The sequence below is a fragment of the Salvelinus fontinalis genome, chromosome 11, assembly GCF_029448725.1.
Source record: "Salvelinus fontinalis isolate EN_2023a chromosome 11, ASM2944872v1, whole genome shotgun sequence".
Lineage (NCBI taxonomy): Eukaryota > Metazoa > Chordata > Actinopteri > Salmoniformes > Salmonidae > Salvelinus > Salvelinus fontinalis.
Window position 1 is genome coordinate 41,622,148 of NC_074675.1, and position 15,838 is coordinate 41,637,985.

The window sequence follows — 15,838 nt, forward strand, 5'->3', positions numbered from 1 at the left end:
TATCCTCTGTGTACAACGTAAAACACCAAATAATGCATGCAGAGCAGAATAGGCCGATACCCACTGATTATCAAAATCCAGAAAAGAGCCATCAATCACCTAAAAGGAAGCTGTTGTCTAACCTTCCATAACAAATCCATCACCCACAGAGAGATGAACCTGGAGAAGAGTACCCTAAGCAAGCTGGTCCTGGGGCTCTGTTCACAAACACAAACACACCCCACAGAGCCCCAGGATAGCAACACAGTTAGACCCAACCAAATCATGAGAAAGCAAAAAAATAATGACTTGACACATTGGAAAGAATTAACAATAAAACTGAGCAAACTAGAATGTTATTTGTCCCTAAACAGAGAGTATACAGTGGCAGAATACCTGACCACTGTGACTGACCCAAACTTAAGGAAAGCTTTGACTATGTACACTCAGTGAGCATAGCCTTGCTATTGAGAAAGGCCGCCGTAGGCAGACCTGGCTCTCAAGAGACGACAGGCTATGTGCACACTGCCCACAAAATTAGGTGGAAACTGAGCTGCACTTCCTAACCTCCTGCCCAATGTATGAACATATTAGAGACACATATTTCCCTCAGATTACACAGACCCACAAATAATTCAAAAACAAATACAATTTTGATAACCACCATATCTATTGGGTGAAATACCACAATGTGCCATCACAGCAGCAAGATGTGTGACCTGTTGCCACAAGAAAAGGTCAACCAGTGAAGAACAAACACCATTGTAAATACAACCCATATTTATGTTTATATTTATTTTCCCTTTTGTACTTTAACTATTTGCACATCATTACAACACGGTATATATACATAATATGACATTTGAAATGTCTATTCCTTTGAAACTTGTGAGTATAATGTTTACTGTACATTTTTTACTTTTGTTTATTATCTTTGGCAATGTAAATATATGCTTTGGCAATGTAAACATTTGTTTCCCATGCCAATAAAGCCCTTTGAATTGAACTGAAAGAAGGAGTGGAAGGATCCACAATGCTAGGCCAGAGTGACTCATTTAAAACCAAATTCATTCTGCATATGTGGGCAGAGCGCAGGGCGCAGGAGGACGTAGGCAGGACTCAAAATCCTCAGCTCCCAGTGGTGGAGGAGGCTATTTAGACACATCCTGTTGTATCATGCTGCTACGCATTGTCTCTCTCTCGATCTCTTGCTCGCTCTGTGTGTGTGTGTCACTCTATTTCTCTCTCTCTTCATCTTTCTCTTTCTTTTTTTGTCTCTTTCTTTATTTTTCTCACTGGCTCTCACTTTTAATTTCACCACTGCAGCTTCTAGTTCCACCTCCATGTCCGGCTCTTTCTTTCACTGACCCTATCTCTCATCTTGTCCCTTATTAATTCTTGTCAATATGGGGGCGCTGTTTCACCATTGGGAAAAATAATTCCCAAATTAAACTGCCTCGTACTCAATTCTTGCTCGTACAATATGCATATTATTATTACTATTGGATAGAAAACACTCTCTAGTTTCTAAAACCGTTTGAATTATTTCTCTGAGTGAAACATAACTCTTTCTGCAGCACATTTCCTGTCAGGGAGTGAGATTTCAGAAATCGAGGTCCCTGTTCTAAGGTCAGTTTATAAGTCCCCATGTAAGCTATGAGGGTACATGCACTGCATACGCCTTCCTCTAGATGTCAGTAAGCGGTGAGAATTTGAATGGAGTCGATTGCGCAATCTGGGACCTTATATTAGACCGTGGAACAGGAAGTACCGTCCTTTTCAACGGTGCGCCCGGACCAAGAAGACATCACAATGACGTCCTGCAAACGCTTTCGTTTTAGTAGTTCTATATCTCCGGTCATATTTTTATTCGTTATAGGTGTTAAAGACATCATAAGGTAGTTAATTTAAACCGACTTATAGCAGTTTATTGCGATTTTCCTGGATTTCTTTGCGACGCGCTTCCACTAGTTGGGCACCTCTCCAGTGGGTGGCTAACGTTTAGCGGCTAATTCGACTGGACAAGAAGACATCTTTCAGCCAAAAGACGATTGTTTTGAAGAAAGGACACCTTGCCCAATATTCTGATTGAAGCTCAGCTAAGCAGTCTTTATGCTGTTAATTAATTGTTCTGTTGAAAAAAGTAAAATGCATGAGATGCCATTTCTTGCAGTATAGCATTGCGTTATCGCAGCCTGTATTGCGCAGTAACGATAATTTTAAAAATGTAATTCAGCGATTGCATTAAGAACTAATTTGTCTTTCAATTGCTGTCCAACCTGTATTTTTTTTATTCAAGTTTATGAATAGTTTTCGATAAGAGTAGGTGGCTTTCCAAGATGGCGCCGGACAGATTGCTTGAGCTCTTGGCTACTTTTCTCATTGTATAAGCACAATTTGTGCCGCTAAATATGCACATTTTCGAACAAACTCTATATGCATTGTGTAATATGATGTTACAGGACTGTCATCTGAAGAATTCTGAGAAGGTTAGTGAAAAAATTAATATATTTTGGTGGTTTATACGTTATAGCTATTTTTGCCTTGAATCAATGCTGTTGTAATGTTCGCTATTGTGCTAAGCTAATATAACGCTATATTGTGTTTTCGCTGTAAAACACTTAGAAAATCTGAAATATTGGCTTGATTCACAAGATCTGTGTCTTTCATCTGCTGCACGCTGTGTATTTTTAAGAAATGTTTTATGATGAGTAATTAGCTAATACACGATGGTCTCTGTAGTTATTCTAGTCATTTTAGTGAGAGTTGTTATGGGGGCTGCAATGGTAAACTATGATTTATACCTGAAATATGCACATTTTTCTAACAAAACCAACGCTATACAATAAATATGTTATCAGACTGTCATCTGATGAGGTTGTTTCTTGGTTAGTGGCTATTTATATCTTTATTTGGTCGAATTTGTGATAGCTACTGATGCAGTAAGAAAATGGTGGAGTATGGAAGTGGTGTCTTTTGCTAACGTGGTTAGCTAATAGATTTACATATTTTGTCTTCCCTGTAAAACATTTTAAAAATCAGAAATGATGGCTTTATTCACAAGATGTGTATCTTTCATTTGGTGTCTTGGACTTGTGATTTCATGAACATTTTATTATATGATATCCCTGTGGCTTTAGGCTAGGCTATGCTAGTCAGCTTTTGTGATGGGGGGGCTCCCGGATCCGGGTTTGGTAGGCGTTAGAGGTTAAAAAGACATGAGCCCAAACATTCCTACAGCTGTAGTTCTACTTTATGCTGCACACTGAGGTGTCTACACTATCAATAATTAGGAATGGTTCATTTGTGGAATAGCATTAGGTAGACAACAGCATTAACCCTGCCTCAACTTCCTTGTGTATAATGTATGAATTTTCCCCGAAACTATTTCACATTCATAATTCAGTTACGTTTAAGGTGCTCAGGAAATAGGATTTAGTACGCCTCAACTAGTTTTTGTGATTGTATATATGTCAACTTAACCTGAGAGAGAGAGGGGGGGGTGGAGAGAGGGGGGAGAGAGAGAGGGGGGGGAGAGATAAAGAGAGAGAGAAGGGGGAAATGGAGAGAGGGGGTGAGAGAGGGGGGGAGAGAGAAGAGGGGCAGAGAGAGAGGGAGAGAGATAAAGAGAGAGAGAGAGGCAACATATATAACATATACTTTATATATGTCGGATGTGGCAGGGCCTGCAAACCATTACAAACTACAAAGGGAAGCACAGTCGAGAGCTGCCCAGTGACACGAGCCTACCGGACGAGCTAAACTACTTCTATGCTCGCTTCAAGGCAAATAACACTGAAACATGCATGAGAGAACCAGCTGTACCGGAAGACTGATCACGCACTCCAAAGCCGATGTGAGTAAGACCTTAATAACCTTTCTGAAATCCAGGATTTCTGTCATTAAAAACCCTGACTAGCATAGCGTAGCCTAGCTTCAGAGGGTAATCATAAAATATAATTTCCTGAAATCACAAGTGCAATATTGCAAAACACAGCGTAGCCTTTTGTTAATGCATCTGTCGTCTCAGATTTTGAAATTATGCTTTCCAGCGAAAGCAATACTTGCATTTGTGTAAATGTATCGATCGCTCGACAAAACAATAAGAACAGCTAGCGCCAGGTAACTCGGTAACAAAAACCAGCAAAGCAATCAAATTAATCGTTTACCTTTGTTGATCTTCGGTTGATTTCACTCACGAGACTCCCAGTTAGACAGCAAATGTTCCTTTTGTTCCATAAAGATATGTTTTATATCCAAATACCTCCGTTTGTTTGATGCGTCATCACAAGTAAATCACCGGAAAAAGCGTTCACGACAACGGTGGAAAAAATGCCAAATTATATCCATAATGTCCACATAAACATGTCAAACGTTGTTTTTGATCCAACTACAGGGTGTTTCTCACATATCTCACATATCTAGAGCTCTCAAAATGAGTGCCACTTCCTGCTTGAAATTTATATGCATATTCTAGTTTCGGGGGCTGAGAAATAGGCAGTTTAAAATGGGTACGCATATTTTGCCAAATGTTAAAATTGCGCCCCCTAGTTAGATTAAGACAGGTCAACATTCACAAGGCCGCAGGGCCAGACTGATTACCAGGACGTGTACTGCGAGCATGCGCTGACCAACTAGCAAGTGTCTTCACTAACATTTTCAACCTCTCCCTGTCCGAGTCTGTAATACCAAACATGTTTTAAGCAGACCACCATAGTGCCTGTGCCCAAGAACACTAAGGTAACCTGCCTAATTGACTACCGACCCGAAGCACTTACGTCTGTAGCCAAGAAGTGCTTTGAAAGGCTGGTCATGGCTCACATCAACACCATCATCCCAGAAACCCTAGACCCACTCCAAATTGCATACCGCCCCAACAGATTGACAGATGATGCAGTCTTTATTGCACTCCACACTGCCCTTTCCCACCTGGACAAAAGGAACACCTATGTGAGAGTGCTATTCATTGACTACAGATCAGCGTTCAACACCATACTGCCCTCAAAGCTCATCAATAAGCTAAGGACCCTGGGACTTAACACCTCCCTCTGCAACTGGATCATGGACTTCCTGACGGGCCGCCCCCCAGGTGGTAAGGGTAGATAATAACACATCCGCCACGCTGATCCTCAACACAGGGGCCACTCAGGCATGCATGCTCAGCCCCCGCCTGTACTCCCTGTTCACTCATGACTGCACGGCCAGGCGCGACTCCAACACCATCATTCAATTTGCCGATGACACAACAGTGGTAGGCCTGATCATCGACAACAACGAGACAGCCTATAGGGAGGAGGTCAGAGACCTGACCGTGTGGTGCCAGGACGACAACCTCTCCCTCAATGTGATCAAGACTAAGGAGAAGATTGTGGACAACAGGAAAAAGAGGACTGAGCATGCCCCCATTACGATCAACGGGGCTGCAGTGGAGCAGGTTGAGAGCTTCAAGTTCCTTGGTGTCCAAATCACCAACAAACTAACATGGTCCAAGCACACCATGACAGTAGTAAAGCGGGCACGACAAAACCTATTCCCCCTCAGGAGACTGAAAAGATTTTGCATGGGTCCTCAGATCCTCAAAAGGTTCTACAGCTGCACCATCGAGAGCATCCTGACTGGTTGCATCACTGTCCTGTATGGCAACTGCTCGGCCTCCGACCGCAAGGCACTACAGAGGGTAGTGCGAACGGCCCAGTACATCACTGGGGCCAAGCTTCCTCCCATCCAGGACCTCTTTACCAGGTGGTGTCAGAGGAAGGACCTAAAAATTGTCAAAGACTCCAGCCACCCTGGTCATAGACTGTTCTCTCTGCTACCACACGGCAAGCGATACCTGAGCGCCAAGTCTAGGTCCAAGAGGCTTCTAAACAGCTTCTACCCCCAAGCCATAAGACTCCTGAACATCTAGTCAAAGGGCTAGCCAGACTATTTGCACCCCCCTCCCAGTCCTCCCCTCTCCATACCACTGCCACTCTCTGTTGTCATCTATGCATAGAAACTTTAATCAACTCTACTTACATGTACATACTACCTCAAATAACCGGTGCCCCCGCACATTGACTCTGTATCGGCACCCCCCTGTATATATTGTTGTTTTTACAGCTGCTCTTTAATTACTTCTTACTTTCATCTCTTATTCTTATCCGTATTTTTGAAACTGCACTGTTGGTTAGGGGCTCGTAAGTAAGCATTTCACTGTAAGGTTGTATTCAGTGGGAGGCCCCGGTGCACAACTGAGCAAGAGGACAAGTACATTAGAGTGTCTAGTTTGAGAAACAGACGCCTCACAAGTCATCAACTGGCAGCTTCATTAAATAGTACCCGAAAAACACCAGTCTCAACGTCAACAGTGAAGAGGCGACTCCGGGATGCTGGCCTTCTAGGCTGAGTTCCTCTGTCCAGTGTCTGTGTTATTTTGCCCATCTTAATATTACATTTTTATTGGCCAGTCTGAGATATGGCTTTTTCTTTGCAACTCTGCCTAGAAGGCCAGCATCCCGGAGTCGCCTCTTCACTGTTGACATTGAGACTGGTGTTTTGTGGATACTATTTAATGAAGCTGCCAGTTGAGGACTTGTGAGACATCTGTTTATCAAACTAGACACTCTAATGTACTTGGCCTCTTGCTCAGTTGTGCACCAGGGCCTCCCACTCCTCTTTCTAATCTGGTTAGAGCCAGTTTGCACAGTTCTGTGAAGGGAGTAGTACATAGCGTTGTACGAGATCTTCAGTTTCTATGCAATTTCTTGCATGGAATAGCCTTCATTTCTCAGAACAAGAATAGACTGATGAGTTTCAGAAGAAAGTGCTTTTTTTCTGGCCATTTTGAGCCTGTAACCAAACCCACAAATGCTGATGCTCCAGATACTCAACTAGTCTAAAGAAGGACAGTTTTATTGCTTCTTTATTCAGCACAACAGTTTCCAGCTGTGCTAACATAATTGCAAAAGAGTTTTCTAATGAACAATTAGCCTTTTAAAATGATAAACTTCGATTAGCTAACACAACGTGCCATTGGAACACAGGAGTGATGGTTGCTGATAATGGGCCTCTGTACACCTATGTAGATATTCCATAAAAAAATCTGCTGTTTCCAGCTACAATAGTCATTTTCAACATTAACAATGTCTACACTGTATTTCTGATCAATTTGATGTTATTTTCATGGACAAAAAATTTGCTTTTCTTTCAAAAACAAGGACATTTCTAAGTGACCCCAAACTTTTGAACGGTAGTGTATATATATTATCGAATTGGCGAGGGCACTAGAACAGTCTACAGCATCCGGCCTCACCCTACTAGAATCTGAAGTCAAATGTTTACTGTTTGCTGATGATATGGTGCTTCTGTCCCCAACCAAGGAGAGCAGCACCTCGATCTTATGCACAGATTCTGTCAGACCTGGGCCCTGACAGTAAATCTCAATCTCTAGACGGCATTGCCCAAGAGCACACAAAAAAATGATACATACCTCGGCCTAAACATCAGCACCACAGGTAACTTCCACAAAGCTGTGAACGATCTGAGAGACAAAGTACAGCAAAAAGCACCTTCTATGCCATCAAAAGGAACATGAAATTCGACATCCCAATTAGGATCTGGCTAAAAATACTTGAATCAGTTATAGAACCCATTGCCCTTTATGGTTGTGAGGTCTGGGGTCCGCTCACCAGCCAAAAATTCACAAAATGGGATAAACAGCAAATGTGTGACCTTGTCACGTTCTGACCTTAGTTCCTTTTTTATGTCTTTGTGTTAGTTTGGTCAGGGCGTGAGTTGGGGTGGGTAGTCTATGTTCTTTTTTCTATGTTATTGTATTTCTGTGTTTGGCCTGGTATGGTTCTCAGTCAGAGGCAGCTGTCGATCATTGTCTCTGATTGAGAATCATACTTAGGTAGCCTGTTTTCCCCATTTGGTTGTGGGTGTTTATTTCCTTGCAGAACTGTTTCGTTTTCTCCTCGTTGTTATTTTGTGTAGTGTTCTGTTTTCAATTAAATTGTAACGAACACTTACCACGCTGCATTTTGGTCCTCTTCCCCTTCACCAGACGAGAATCGTTACAGAAACATCCACCAACAAAGGACCAAGCAGCGTGGGAACATGGACTCCTGGACATGGGAGGAAATTTTGGACGGAAAAGGACCCTGGGCACAGCCGGGGGAGTATCGCCGTCCGAAAGAGGAGCTGGAGGCAGCTAGAGCGGAGCGGCGCCACTACGAGGAATTGGCACGAGGTAACGGGCACGAGAGGCAGCCCCAGATTTTTTTGATTGGCAGACTCAGGTAGGAGACCTGAGCCAACTCCCTGTGCTTACCGTGGCGAGAGAGTGACTGGGCAGAAACCATGTTTTGCGGAGAAGCGGAAGGTGTCCCCAGTGCGCACGCACAGCCCGGTGCGCTACATCGCAGCTCCTCGAATCGGCCGGGCTAGAGTGGGCATCGAGCCAGGAGGGATGCGTCTCCAGTGCGTCTCCTCGGCCCGGGGTATACTGCACCAGCCCTACGCACGGTGTCTCCAGTTCGCCAGCACAGCCCAGTGCGGCCTGTTCCAACTCCCCGCACTTGCCGGGCTACAGGGGGATCCAGCCAGGACGAGTGGTGCTAGCTCTGCACTCGAGACCGCCAGTGCGCCTCCACGGTCCAGTGTATCCGGTGCCTCGGCCAAGGACAAGGCCTCCTGCATGTCTCCCCAGCCTGGTGAGTTCTGTGCCTGTGCTAAGCACTAACCCTCCTGCATGTCTCCCCAGCCTGGTGAGTCCTGTGCCTTCTCCCAGAGCCAGGCATCCTGTGTGTATCTCCATTCCAGTGATAATCCATGGCAAGAAGCCTCCAGTGATAATCCATGGCACAAAGCCTCCAGTGATAATCCATGGCAAGAAGCCTCCAGTGATAATCCATGGCACGAAGCCTCCAGTGATGATCCATGGCAAGAAGCCTCCAGTGATAATCCATGGCACGAAGCCTCCAGTGATGATCCATGGCAAGATGCCTCCAGTGATGATCCATGGCACGAAGCCTCCTGTGATGATCCATGGCACGAAGCCTCCAATGAGGATCCATGGCACGAAGCCTCCGGTAAGGATCCATGGCACGAGGCCTCCAATGAGGGACGTCAGTCCGGAGCCTCCAGCAACGCCTTCTAGTCCGGAGCCTCCAGCGTCGCCCTCTAGTCCGGAACCTCCAGCATCGCCCTCTAGTCCGGAGCCTCCAGCGACGCCCAGCAGTCCGGAGCCTCCAGCAACGTCTTCTAGTCCGGAGCCTCCAGCGTCACCCTCTAGTCCGGAGCCTCCAGCATCGCCCTCTAGTCCGGAGCCTCCAGCGACGCCCTCTAGTCCGGAGCCTCCAGCGTCGCCCTCCGGTCCGGAGCAGCCAGAGTCTCCCTCCTGTCCGGAGCAGCGAGAACCGCCCGTCTGTCCTGAGCTGCCAGAGCCGCCCGTCAGTCAGGAGCTGCCAGAGCCGCCCGTCTGTCCTGAGCTGCCGGAGCCGCCCGTCAGTCAGGAGCTGCCGGAGCCGCCCGTCAGTCAGGAGCTGCCGGAGCCGCCTGTCAGTCAGGAGCTGCCGGAGTTGCCCTTCACTACGGAGCTGCCGGAGTCGCCCTTCACTATGGCTAGGCCGGAGTCTCCCGCCTGTCCGGCGCTGCCGGAGTCTCCCATCTATTCGGGGCCCACTGCAAGGGTCCCCAGTCCGAGGTCGGCGGCGAGGGTCGCCGCTCCAAATGCGCCACTTAAGCGGACAAAGACTATGGTGGAGTGGGGTCCAGGTCCCACGCCAGAGCCGCCACCGCGGACAGACGCCCACCCAGACCCTCCCCTATAGGTTCAGGTTTTGCGGCCGGAGTCTGCACCTTTGGGAGGGGGTACTGTCACGTTCTGCCCTTAGTTCCTTTTTTATGTCTTTGTGTTAGTTTGGTCAGGGTGGGAGTTGGGGTGGGTAGTCTATGTTCTTTTTTCTATGTTATTGTATTTCTGTGTTTGGCCTGGTATGGTTCTCAATCAGAGGCAGCTGTCGATCATTGTCTCTGATTGAGAATCATACTTAGGTAGCCTGTTTTCCCCATTTTGGTAGTGGGTGTTTATTTTCTGTATAGTGTCTGTTCACCTTGGAGAACTGTTTCGTTTTCTCCTCGTTGTTATTTTGTGTAGTGTTCTGTTTTCAATTAAATTATGACGAACACTTACCACGCTGCATTTTGGTCCTCTTCTCCTTCACCAGATGAGAATCATTACAGACCTGTTGCCACAAGAATAGGTCAACCAGTGAAGAACAAACACCATTGTAAATACAACCCATATTTATGTTTATTTATTTTCCCTTTTGTACTTTAACTATTTGCACATCATTACAACACGGTATATAGACATAATGACATTTGAAATGTCTATTCCTTTGAAACTTGTGAGTATAATGTTTACTGTACATTTTTTACTTTTGTTTATTATCTTTGGCAATGTAAATATATGCTTTGGCAATGTAAACATTTGTTTCCCATGCCAATAAAGCCCTTTGAATTGAACTGAAAGAAGGAGTGGAAGGATCCACAATGCTAGGTCAGAGTGACTCATTTAAAACCAAATTCATTCTGCATATGTGGGCAGAGCGCAGGGCGCAGGAGGACGTAGGCAGGACTCAAAATCCTCAGCTCCCAGTGGTGGAGGAGGCTATTTAGACACATCCTGTTGTATCATGCTGCTACGCATTGTCTCTCTCTCGCTCTCTTGCTCGCTCTGTGTGTGTGTCACTCTATTTCTCTCTCTCTTCCTCTTTCTCTTTCTTTCTTTTTCTCACTGGCTCTCACTTTTAATTTCACCACTGCAGCTTCTAGTTCCACCTCCATGTCCGGCTCTTTCTTTCACTGACCCTATCTCTCTTCTTGTCCCTTATTAAAAAGACATGAGCCCAAACATTCCTACAGCTGTAGTTCTACTTTATGCTGCACACTGAGGTGTCTACACTATCAATAATTAGGAATGGTTCATTTGTGGAATAGCATTAGGTAGACAACAGCATTAACCCTGCCTCAACTTCCTTGTGTATAATGTATGAATTTTCCCCGAAACTATTTCACATTCATAATTCAGTTACGTTTAAGGTGCTCAGGAAATAGGATTTAGTACGCCTCAACTAGTTTTTGTGATTGTATATATGTCAACTTAACCTGAGAGAGAGAGAGAGGGGGGGGAGTAAGAGGGGAGAAAGAAAGAGAGTGAGAGGGGGGAGATGGAGAGAGAGGGGGAGAGGGGGGGAGAGAGATAAAGAGAGAGAGAGGGGGGGAATGGAGAGAGGGGAGAGAGAGAGAGGGGGGGAGAGGGAGAGAGATAAAGAGAGAGAGAGAGAGAGAGAGAGAAGGGGGAAATGGAGAGAGGGGGGGATAGAGGGTGGGAGAGAGAAGAGGGGCAGAGAGAGAGGGAGAGAGATAAAGAGAGAGAGAGAGGCAACATATATAACATATACTTTATATATGTCGGATGTGGCAGGGCCTGCAAACCATTACAAACTACAAAGGGAAGCACAGCTGAGAGCTGCCCAGTGACACGAGCCTACCGGACGAGCTAAACTACTTCTATGCTCGCTTCAAGGCAAATAACACTGAAACATGCATGAGAGAACCAGCTGTACCGGAAGACTGATCACGCTCTCCGCAGCCGATGTGAGTAAGACCTTAATAACCTTTCTGAAAACCGGGATTTCTGTCATTGAAAACCCTGACTAGCATAGCGTAGCCTAGCTTCAGAGGGTAATCATAAAATATAATTTCCTGAAATCACAAGTGCAATATTGCAAAACACAGCGTAGCCTTTTGTTAATCCATCTGTCTTCTCAGATTTTGAAATTATGCTTTCCAGCAAAAGCAATACTTGCATTTGTGTAAATGTATCGATCGCTCGACAAAACAATAAGAACAGCTAGCGCCAGGTAACTCGGTAACAAAAACCAGCAAAGCAATCAAATTAATCGTTTACCTTTGTTGATCTTCGGTTGATTTCACTCACGAGACTCCCAGTTAGACAGTTAGTGTTCCTTTTGTTCCATAAAGATATGTTTTATATCCAAATACCTCCGTTTGTTTGATGCGTCATCACAAGTAAATCACCGAAAAAAGCGTTCACGACAACGGTGGAAAAAATGCCAAATTATATCCATAATGTCCACATAAACATGTCAAACGTTGTTTTTGATCCAACTACAGGGTGTTTCTCACATATCTCACATATCTAGAGCTCTCAAAATGAGTGCCACTTCCTGCTTGAAATTTATATGCATATTCTAGTTTCGGGGGCTGAGAAATAGGCAGTTTAAAATGGGTACGCATATTTTGCCAAATGTTCAAATTGCGCCCCCTAGTTAGATTAAGACAGGTCAACATTCACAAGGCCGCAGGGCCAGACTGATTACCAGGACGTGTACTGCGAGCATGCGCTGACCAACTAGCAAGTGTCTTCACTGACATTTTCAACCTCTCCCTGTCCGAGTCTGTAATACCAAACATGTTTTAAGCAGACCACCATAGTGCCTGTGCCCAAGAACACTAAGGTAGCCTGCCTAATTGACTACCGACCCGAAGCACTCACGTCTGTAGCCAAGAAGTGCTTTGAAAGGCTGGTCATGGCTCACATCAACACCATCATCCCAGAAACCCTAGACCCACTCCAAATTGCATACCGCCCCAACAGATTGACAGATGATGCAGTCTTTATTGCACTCCACACTGCCCTTTCCCACCTGGACAAAAGGAACACCTATGTGAGAGTGCTATTCATTGACTACAGATCAGCGTTCAACACCATACTGCCCTCAAAGCTCATCAATAAGCTAAGGACCCTGGGACTTAACACCTCCCTCTGCAACTGGATCATGGACTTCCCGACGGGCCGCCCCCCGGGTGGTAAGGGTAGATAATAACACATCCGCCACGCTGATCCTCAACACAGGGGCCACTCAGGCGTGCATGCTCAGCCCCCTCCTGTACTCCCTGTTCTCTCATGACTGCACGGCCAGGCACGACTCCAACACCATCATTCAATTTGCCGATGACACAACAGTGGTAGGCCTGATCATCGTCAACAACGAGACAGCCTATAGGGAGGAGGTCAGAGACCTGACCGTGTGGTGCCAGGACGACAACCTCTCCCTCAATGTGATCAAGACAAATGAGATGGGCCAAAATTCACCCAACTTATTGTGGGAAGCTTGTGGAAGGCTGGCTACCTTAAACGTTTGACCCAAGTTAAACAATTTAAAGGCAATGCTACCAAATACTAATTGAGTGTATGTAAACTTCTGACCCACTGGGAATGTGATGAAAGAAATAAAAGCTGAAAGAAATAATTCTCTCTACTATTATTCTGACATTTCACATTCTTAAAATAAAGTGGTGATCCTAACTGACCTAAAACAGGGCATTTTTACTCGGATTAAATGTCAGGATATGTGAAAAACTGAGTTCAAATGTATTTGGCTAAGGTGTATGTAAATTTCCGACTTCAACTATATTTTTTTATTTTTCCTTTGGTACTTTAACTATTTGCACATCATTACAACACTGTATATAGACATAATATGACATTTGAAATGTCTATTATTTTGGAACTTGTATAATGTTCATTTTTTATTGTTTATTTCACTTTTGTTTATTGTCCATTACATTCTAATTAGCATCATAAAATACATTCCTTTTCTTTCACACTATTGTTCTACCTCACTTTGGTTTGGCATGTTGTCAATGGAGTGAGTTGTGAGCATTATGGCCTGCAGCAGGGCTGATATGGTATGGTGTGTGGGAGCTTGGAGGGGGATGGGCTGTAGAAGCGTTGTCGTCATAGCGATTGGGAGAAATACCAGCATTCTTCATGCTCTTTCCCAGGACTCCTATCACATGGGAAGATCTGCAGTGGGTGGGATGGTTTTGCCTAATCTTACCGTATGATGATATAGTCAGATATAGGGTGCTGGTTCGAATCTCCGAGCCAACTAGGTGAAAGATCTGGCAATGTGCCCTTGAGCAAGGTACTTAACCCTGTTTTCTCCTTTAAGTGGCTTTGGATAAGAGTGTCTGCTAATTGTGCTAAATTATGTAAATGTAAATAAGTCAAAATAAATAATCAGCTAACTGCCTGAAAAAATAGCTTATTATTTTCTAAATTAGTATGTCAACACTTCAGAACAAATAAGACAATGCAAGGACAGGACGGTAAACCCCATGTTGTGTTGATTCTACTGAAATTACTGGTGTGCCCCAGCAACAGGTGGTGTAAAACTACTGCAGCACTGCCCCCTTTTGGAGAAAACAAGATATTGTAACAACGTTTTTCAAAATAAAAACATGTATTTCCCAAGAAGAGTAAGAAGAGAGAACCATATCTCTTAAATCTCTTAAACAGATGATTATTTTTTTCCAAGTTTTTTTTCTTCTCTTCAATTTACACAACAACCCCAAGTAAACCTACATAGACATTATGAACACTGCACAGTGAAATCATTAGGCTACTTCTTAAGAGGATTTCGTTACAGAAAATATATTTCAAGTGGGTTCCAGGTACGTTTCAATGCTCAGAACCGGATGGTTAGAGAGCAATTGTTCCATATGTCAAGCTAAACTTTACCAGTCTTTAACTTCTCCACGTATTTCCTATATGACGTAGAGGGATGGAAAGTCTACAGTTTTTTGCGTTTATTCCCCCTCTCACCATCTGTTCTGAGCGTCACAGTTCCTCTCCGAGTATCTGTATCTCGGCGGAGTCGTCGCTGTTGTCAGTAGAACTGCCCTTCAGGGTCTCGTCCGGTCCCTCCGCGGTCCCGCTGTCCGACTCCTCCTCGATGGCAAAGCGCGCGTCGGCGGAGGAGCACAGTGAACTGACACTGGTTTGTTCAATGGAGAACAGGGCGCAGGCCAAAGGGGAGCCCAGGACCCTTCCTTCATTGACATCCTGGCTCCCCGCGGAGAAGGGAAGCGATACCTGGAAGGAGGTCATGGTGATGCTGTGCTTCTTTTTCAGCGCGCCCCATTCCCGCTGCTCCTCCTCGTGCACCAGGCGCGTAAAAACGTTCGACCTTCTCTTCTCCCGCCTTTTGGAGCGAACATAGCCCAGCATTATACCAACGAGGAAGACTCCATAGAAGGAGATTACTATAAAAATGTACACGTATGCGTTGCCACTGCTTTTGTCGGTTTGGGAAGCATCATTAGCGCTCTGCAGGGGAAGAACTTGGGGCGTTGTGAAGTTGTGTGACTTCTCCATCCTCAGTTGAGTTTATGAGGTGGAATAAAAAGTTTCCTGTAAAAATAGATAAATTACAGAGGTTATGATATTGTTTCTTTACCCACACTTTTAAGAATTATAGCCAAATGAAACTTTTATAAGACATAACTTAGTTAATGGCCTATTGTTACTAATGATACACTACTTATCCAACTTACCCAGCAACAGAACTGTGGAACATGTGAACCCAGCTGTGTGATCCGTGTCCTCGTGGGAGTGTGCGCCTATCGAATGTAATAGGAGATCCAAGTGCATGGGAATATTTATATAGCGACCTTGGGACGTCACCAATCACGTGAGGGGACTGTAGTCGAGAGGCAAGTTTTGGCCCAATGTCAAATTTTGGAGTGGACACAAATTTCGGGGGGGACACTATTGTCTTGGATAGTGCTAAAGGGAAGGGTTTGGAAATGTTTGCCTCAAATTAGTAGGCAATGACAAATGCTTATTGGATAAATGAAGTTCAAAGAGTTCGTTCTTACAGCTCAAACAGAACTTTCTCACGCAGTCATCATCATCATAACCACCTAACGTGTGTCACCAATCACTGCTTTATTATGGGTCTAATTGTAATGGACGACATAATGGAGAACAGCTTAATTC

At 44.8% G+C, this 15,838-nt stretch overlaps 1 protein-coding gene and 1 pseudogene across 2 annotated transcripts in view; one reads left to right on the plus strand and one right to left on the minus strand.

Moving 5' to 3' along the window:
- The window catches only part of LOC129866100 (uncharacterized), a 32,092-nt gene extending 21,601 nt beyond the window's left edge, over positions 1-10,491 (plus strand). For both annotated transcript variants that reach the window (XM_055939273.1, XM_055939274.1), the window contains one exon: positions 8,027-10,491. In XM_055939273.1, coding sequence (XP_055795248.1) covers positions 8,895-9,794 — 900 coding nt within the window. In that variant the 5' untranslated portion in view covers positions 8,027-8,894 and the 3' untranslated portion in view covers positions 9,795-10,491. The remainder of the gene's footprint in view (positions 1-8,026) is intronic.
- Positions 10,492-13,554: 3,063 nt separating this feature from the next.
- LOC129866103 (potassium voltage-gated channel subfamily E member 4-like) lies at positions 13,555-15,780 on the minus strand (annotated as a pseudogene).
- Between the last annotated feature and the right edge of the window lie 58 nt (positions 15,781-15,838).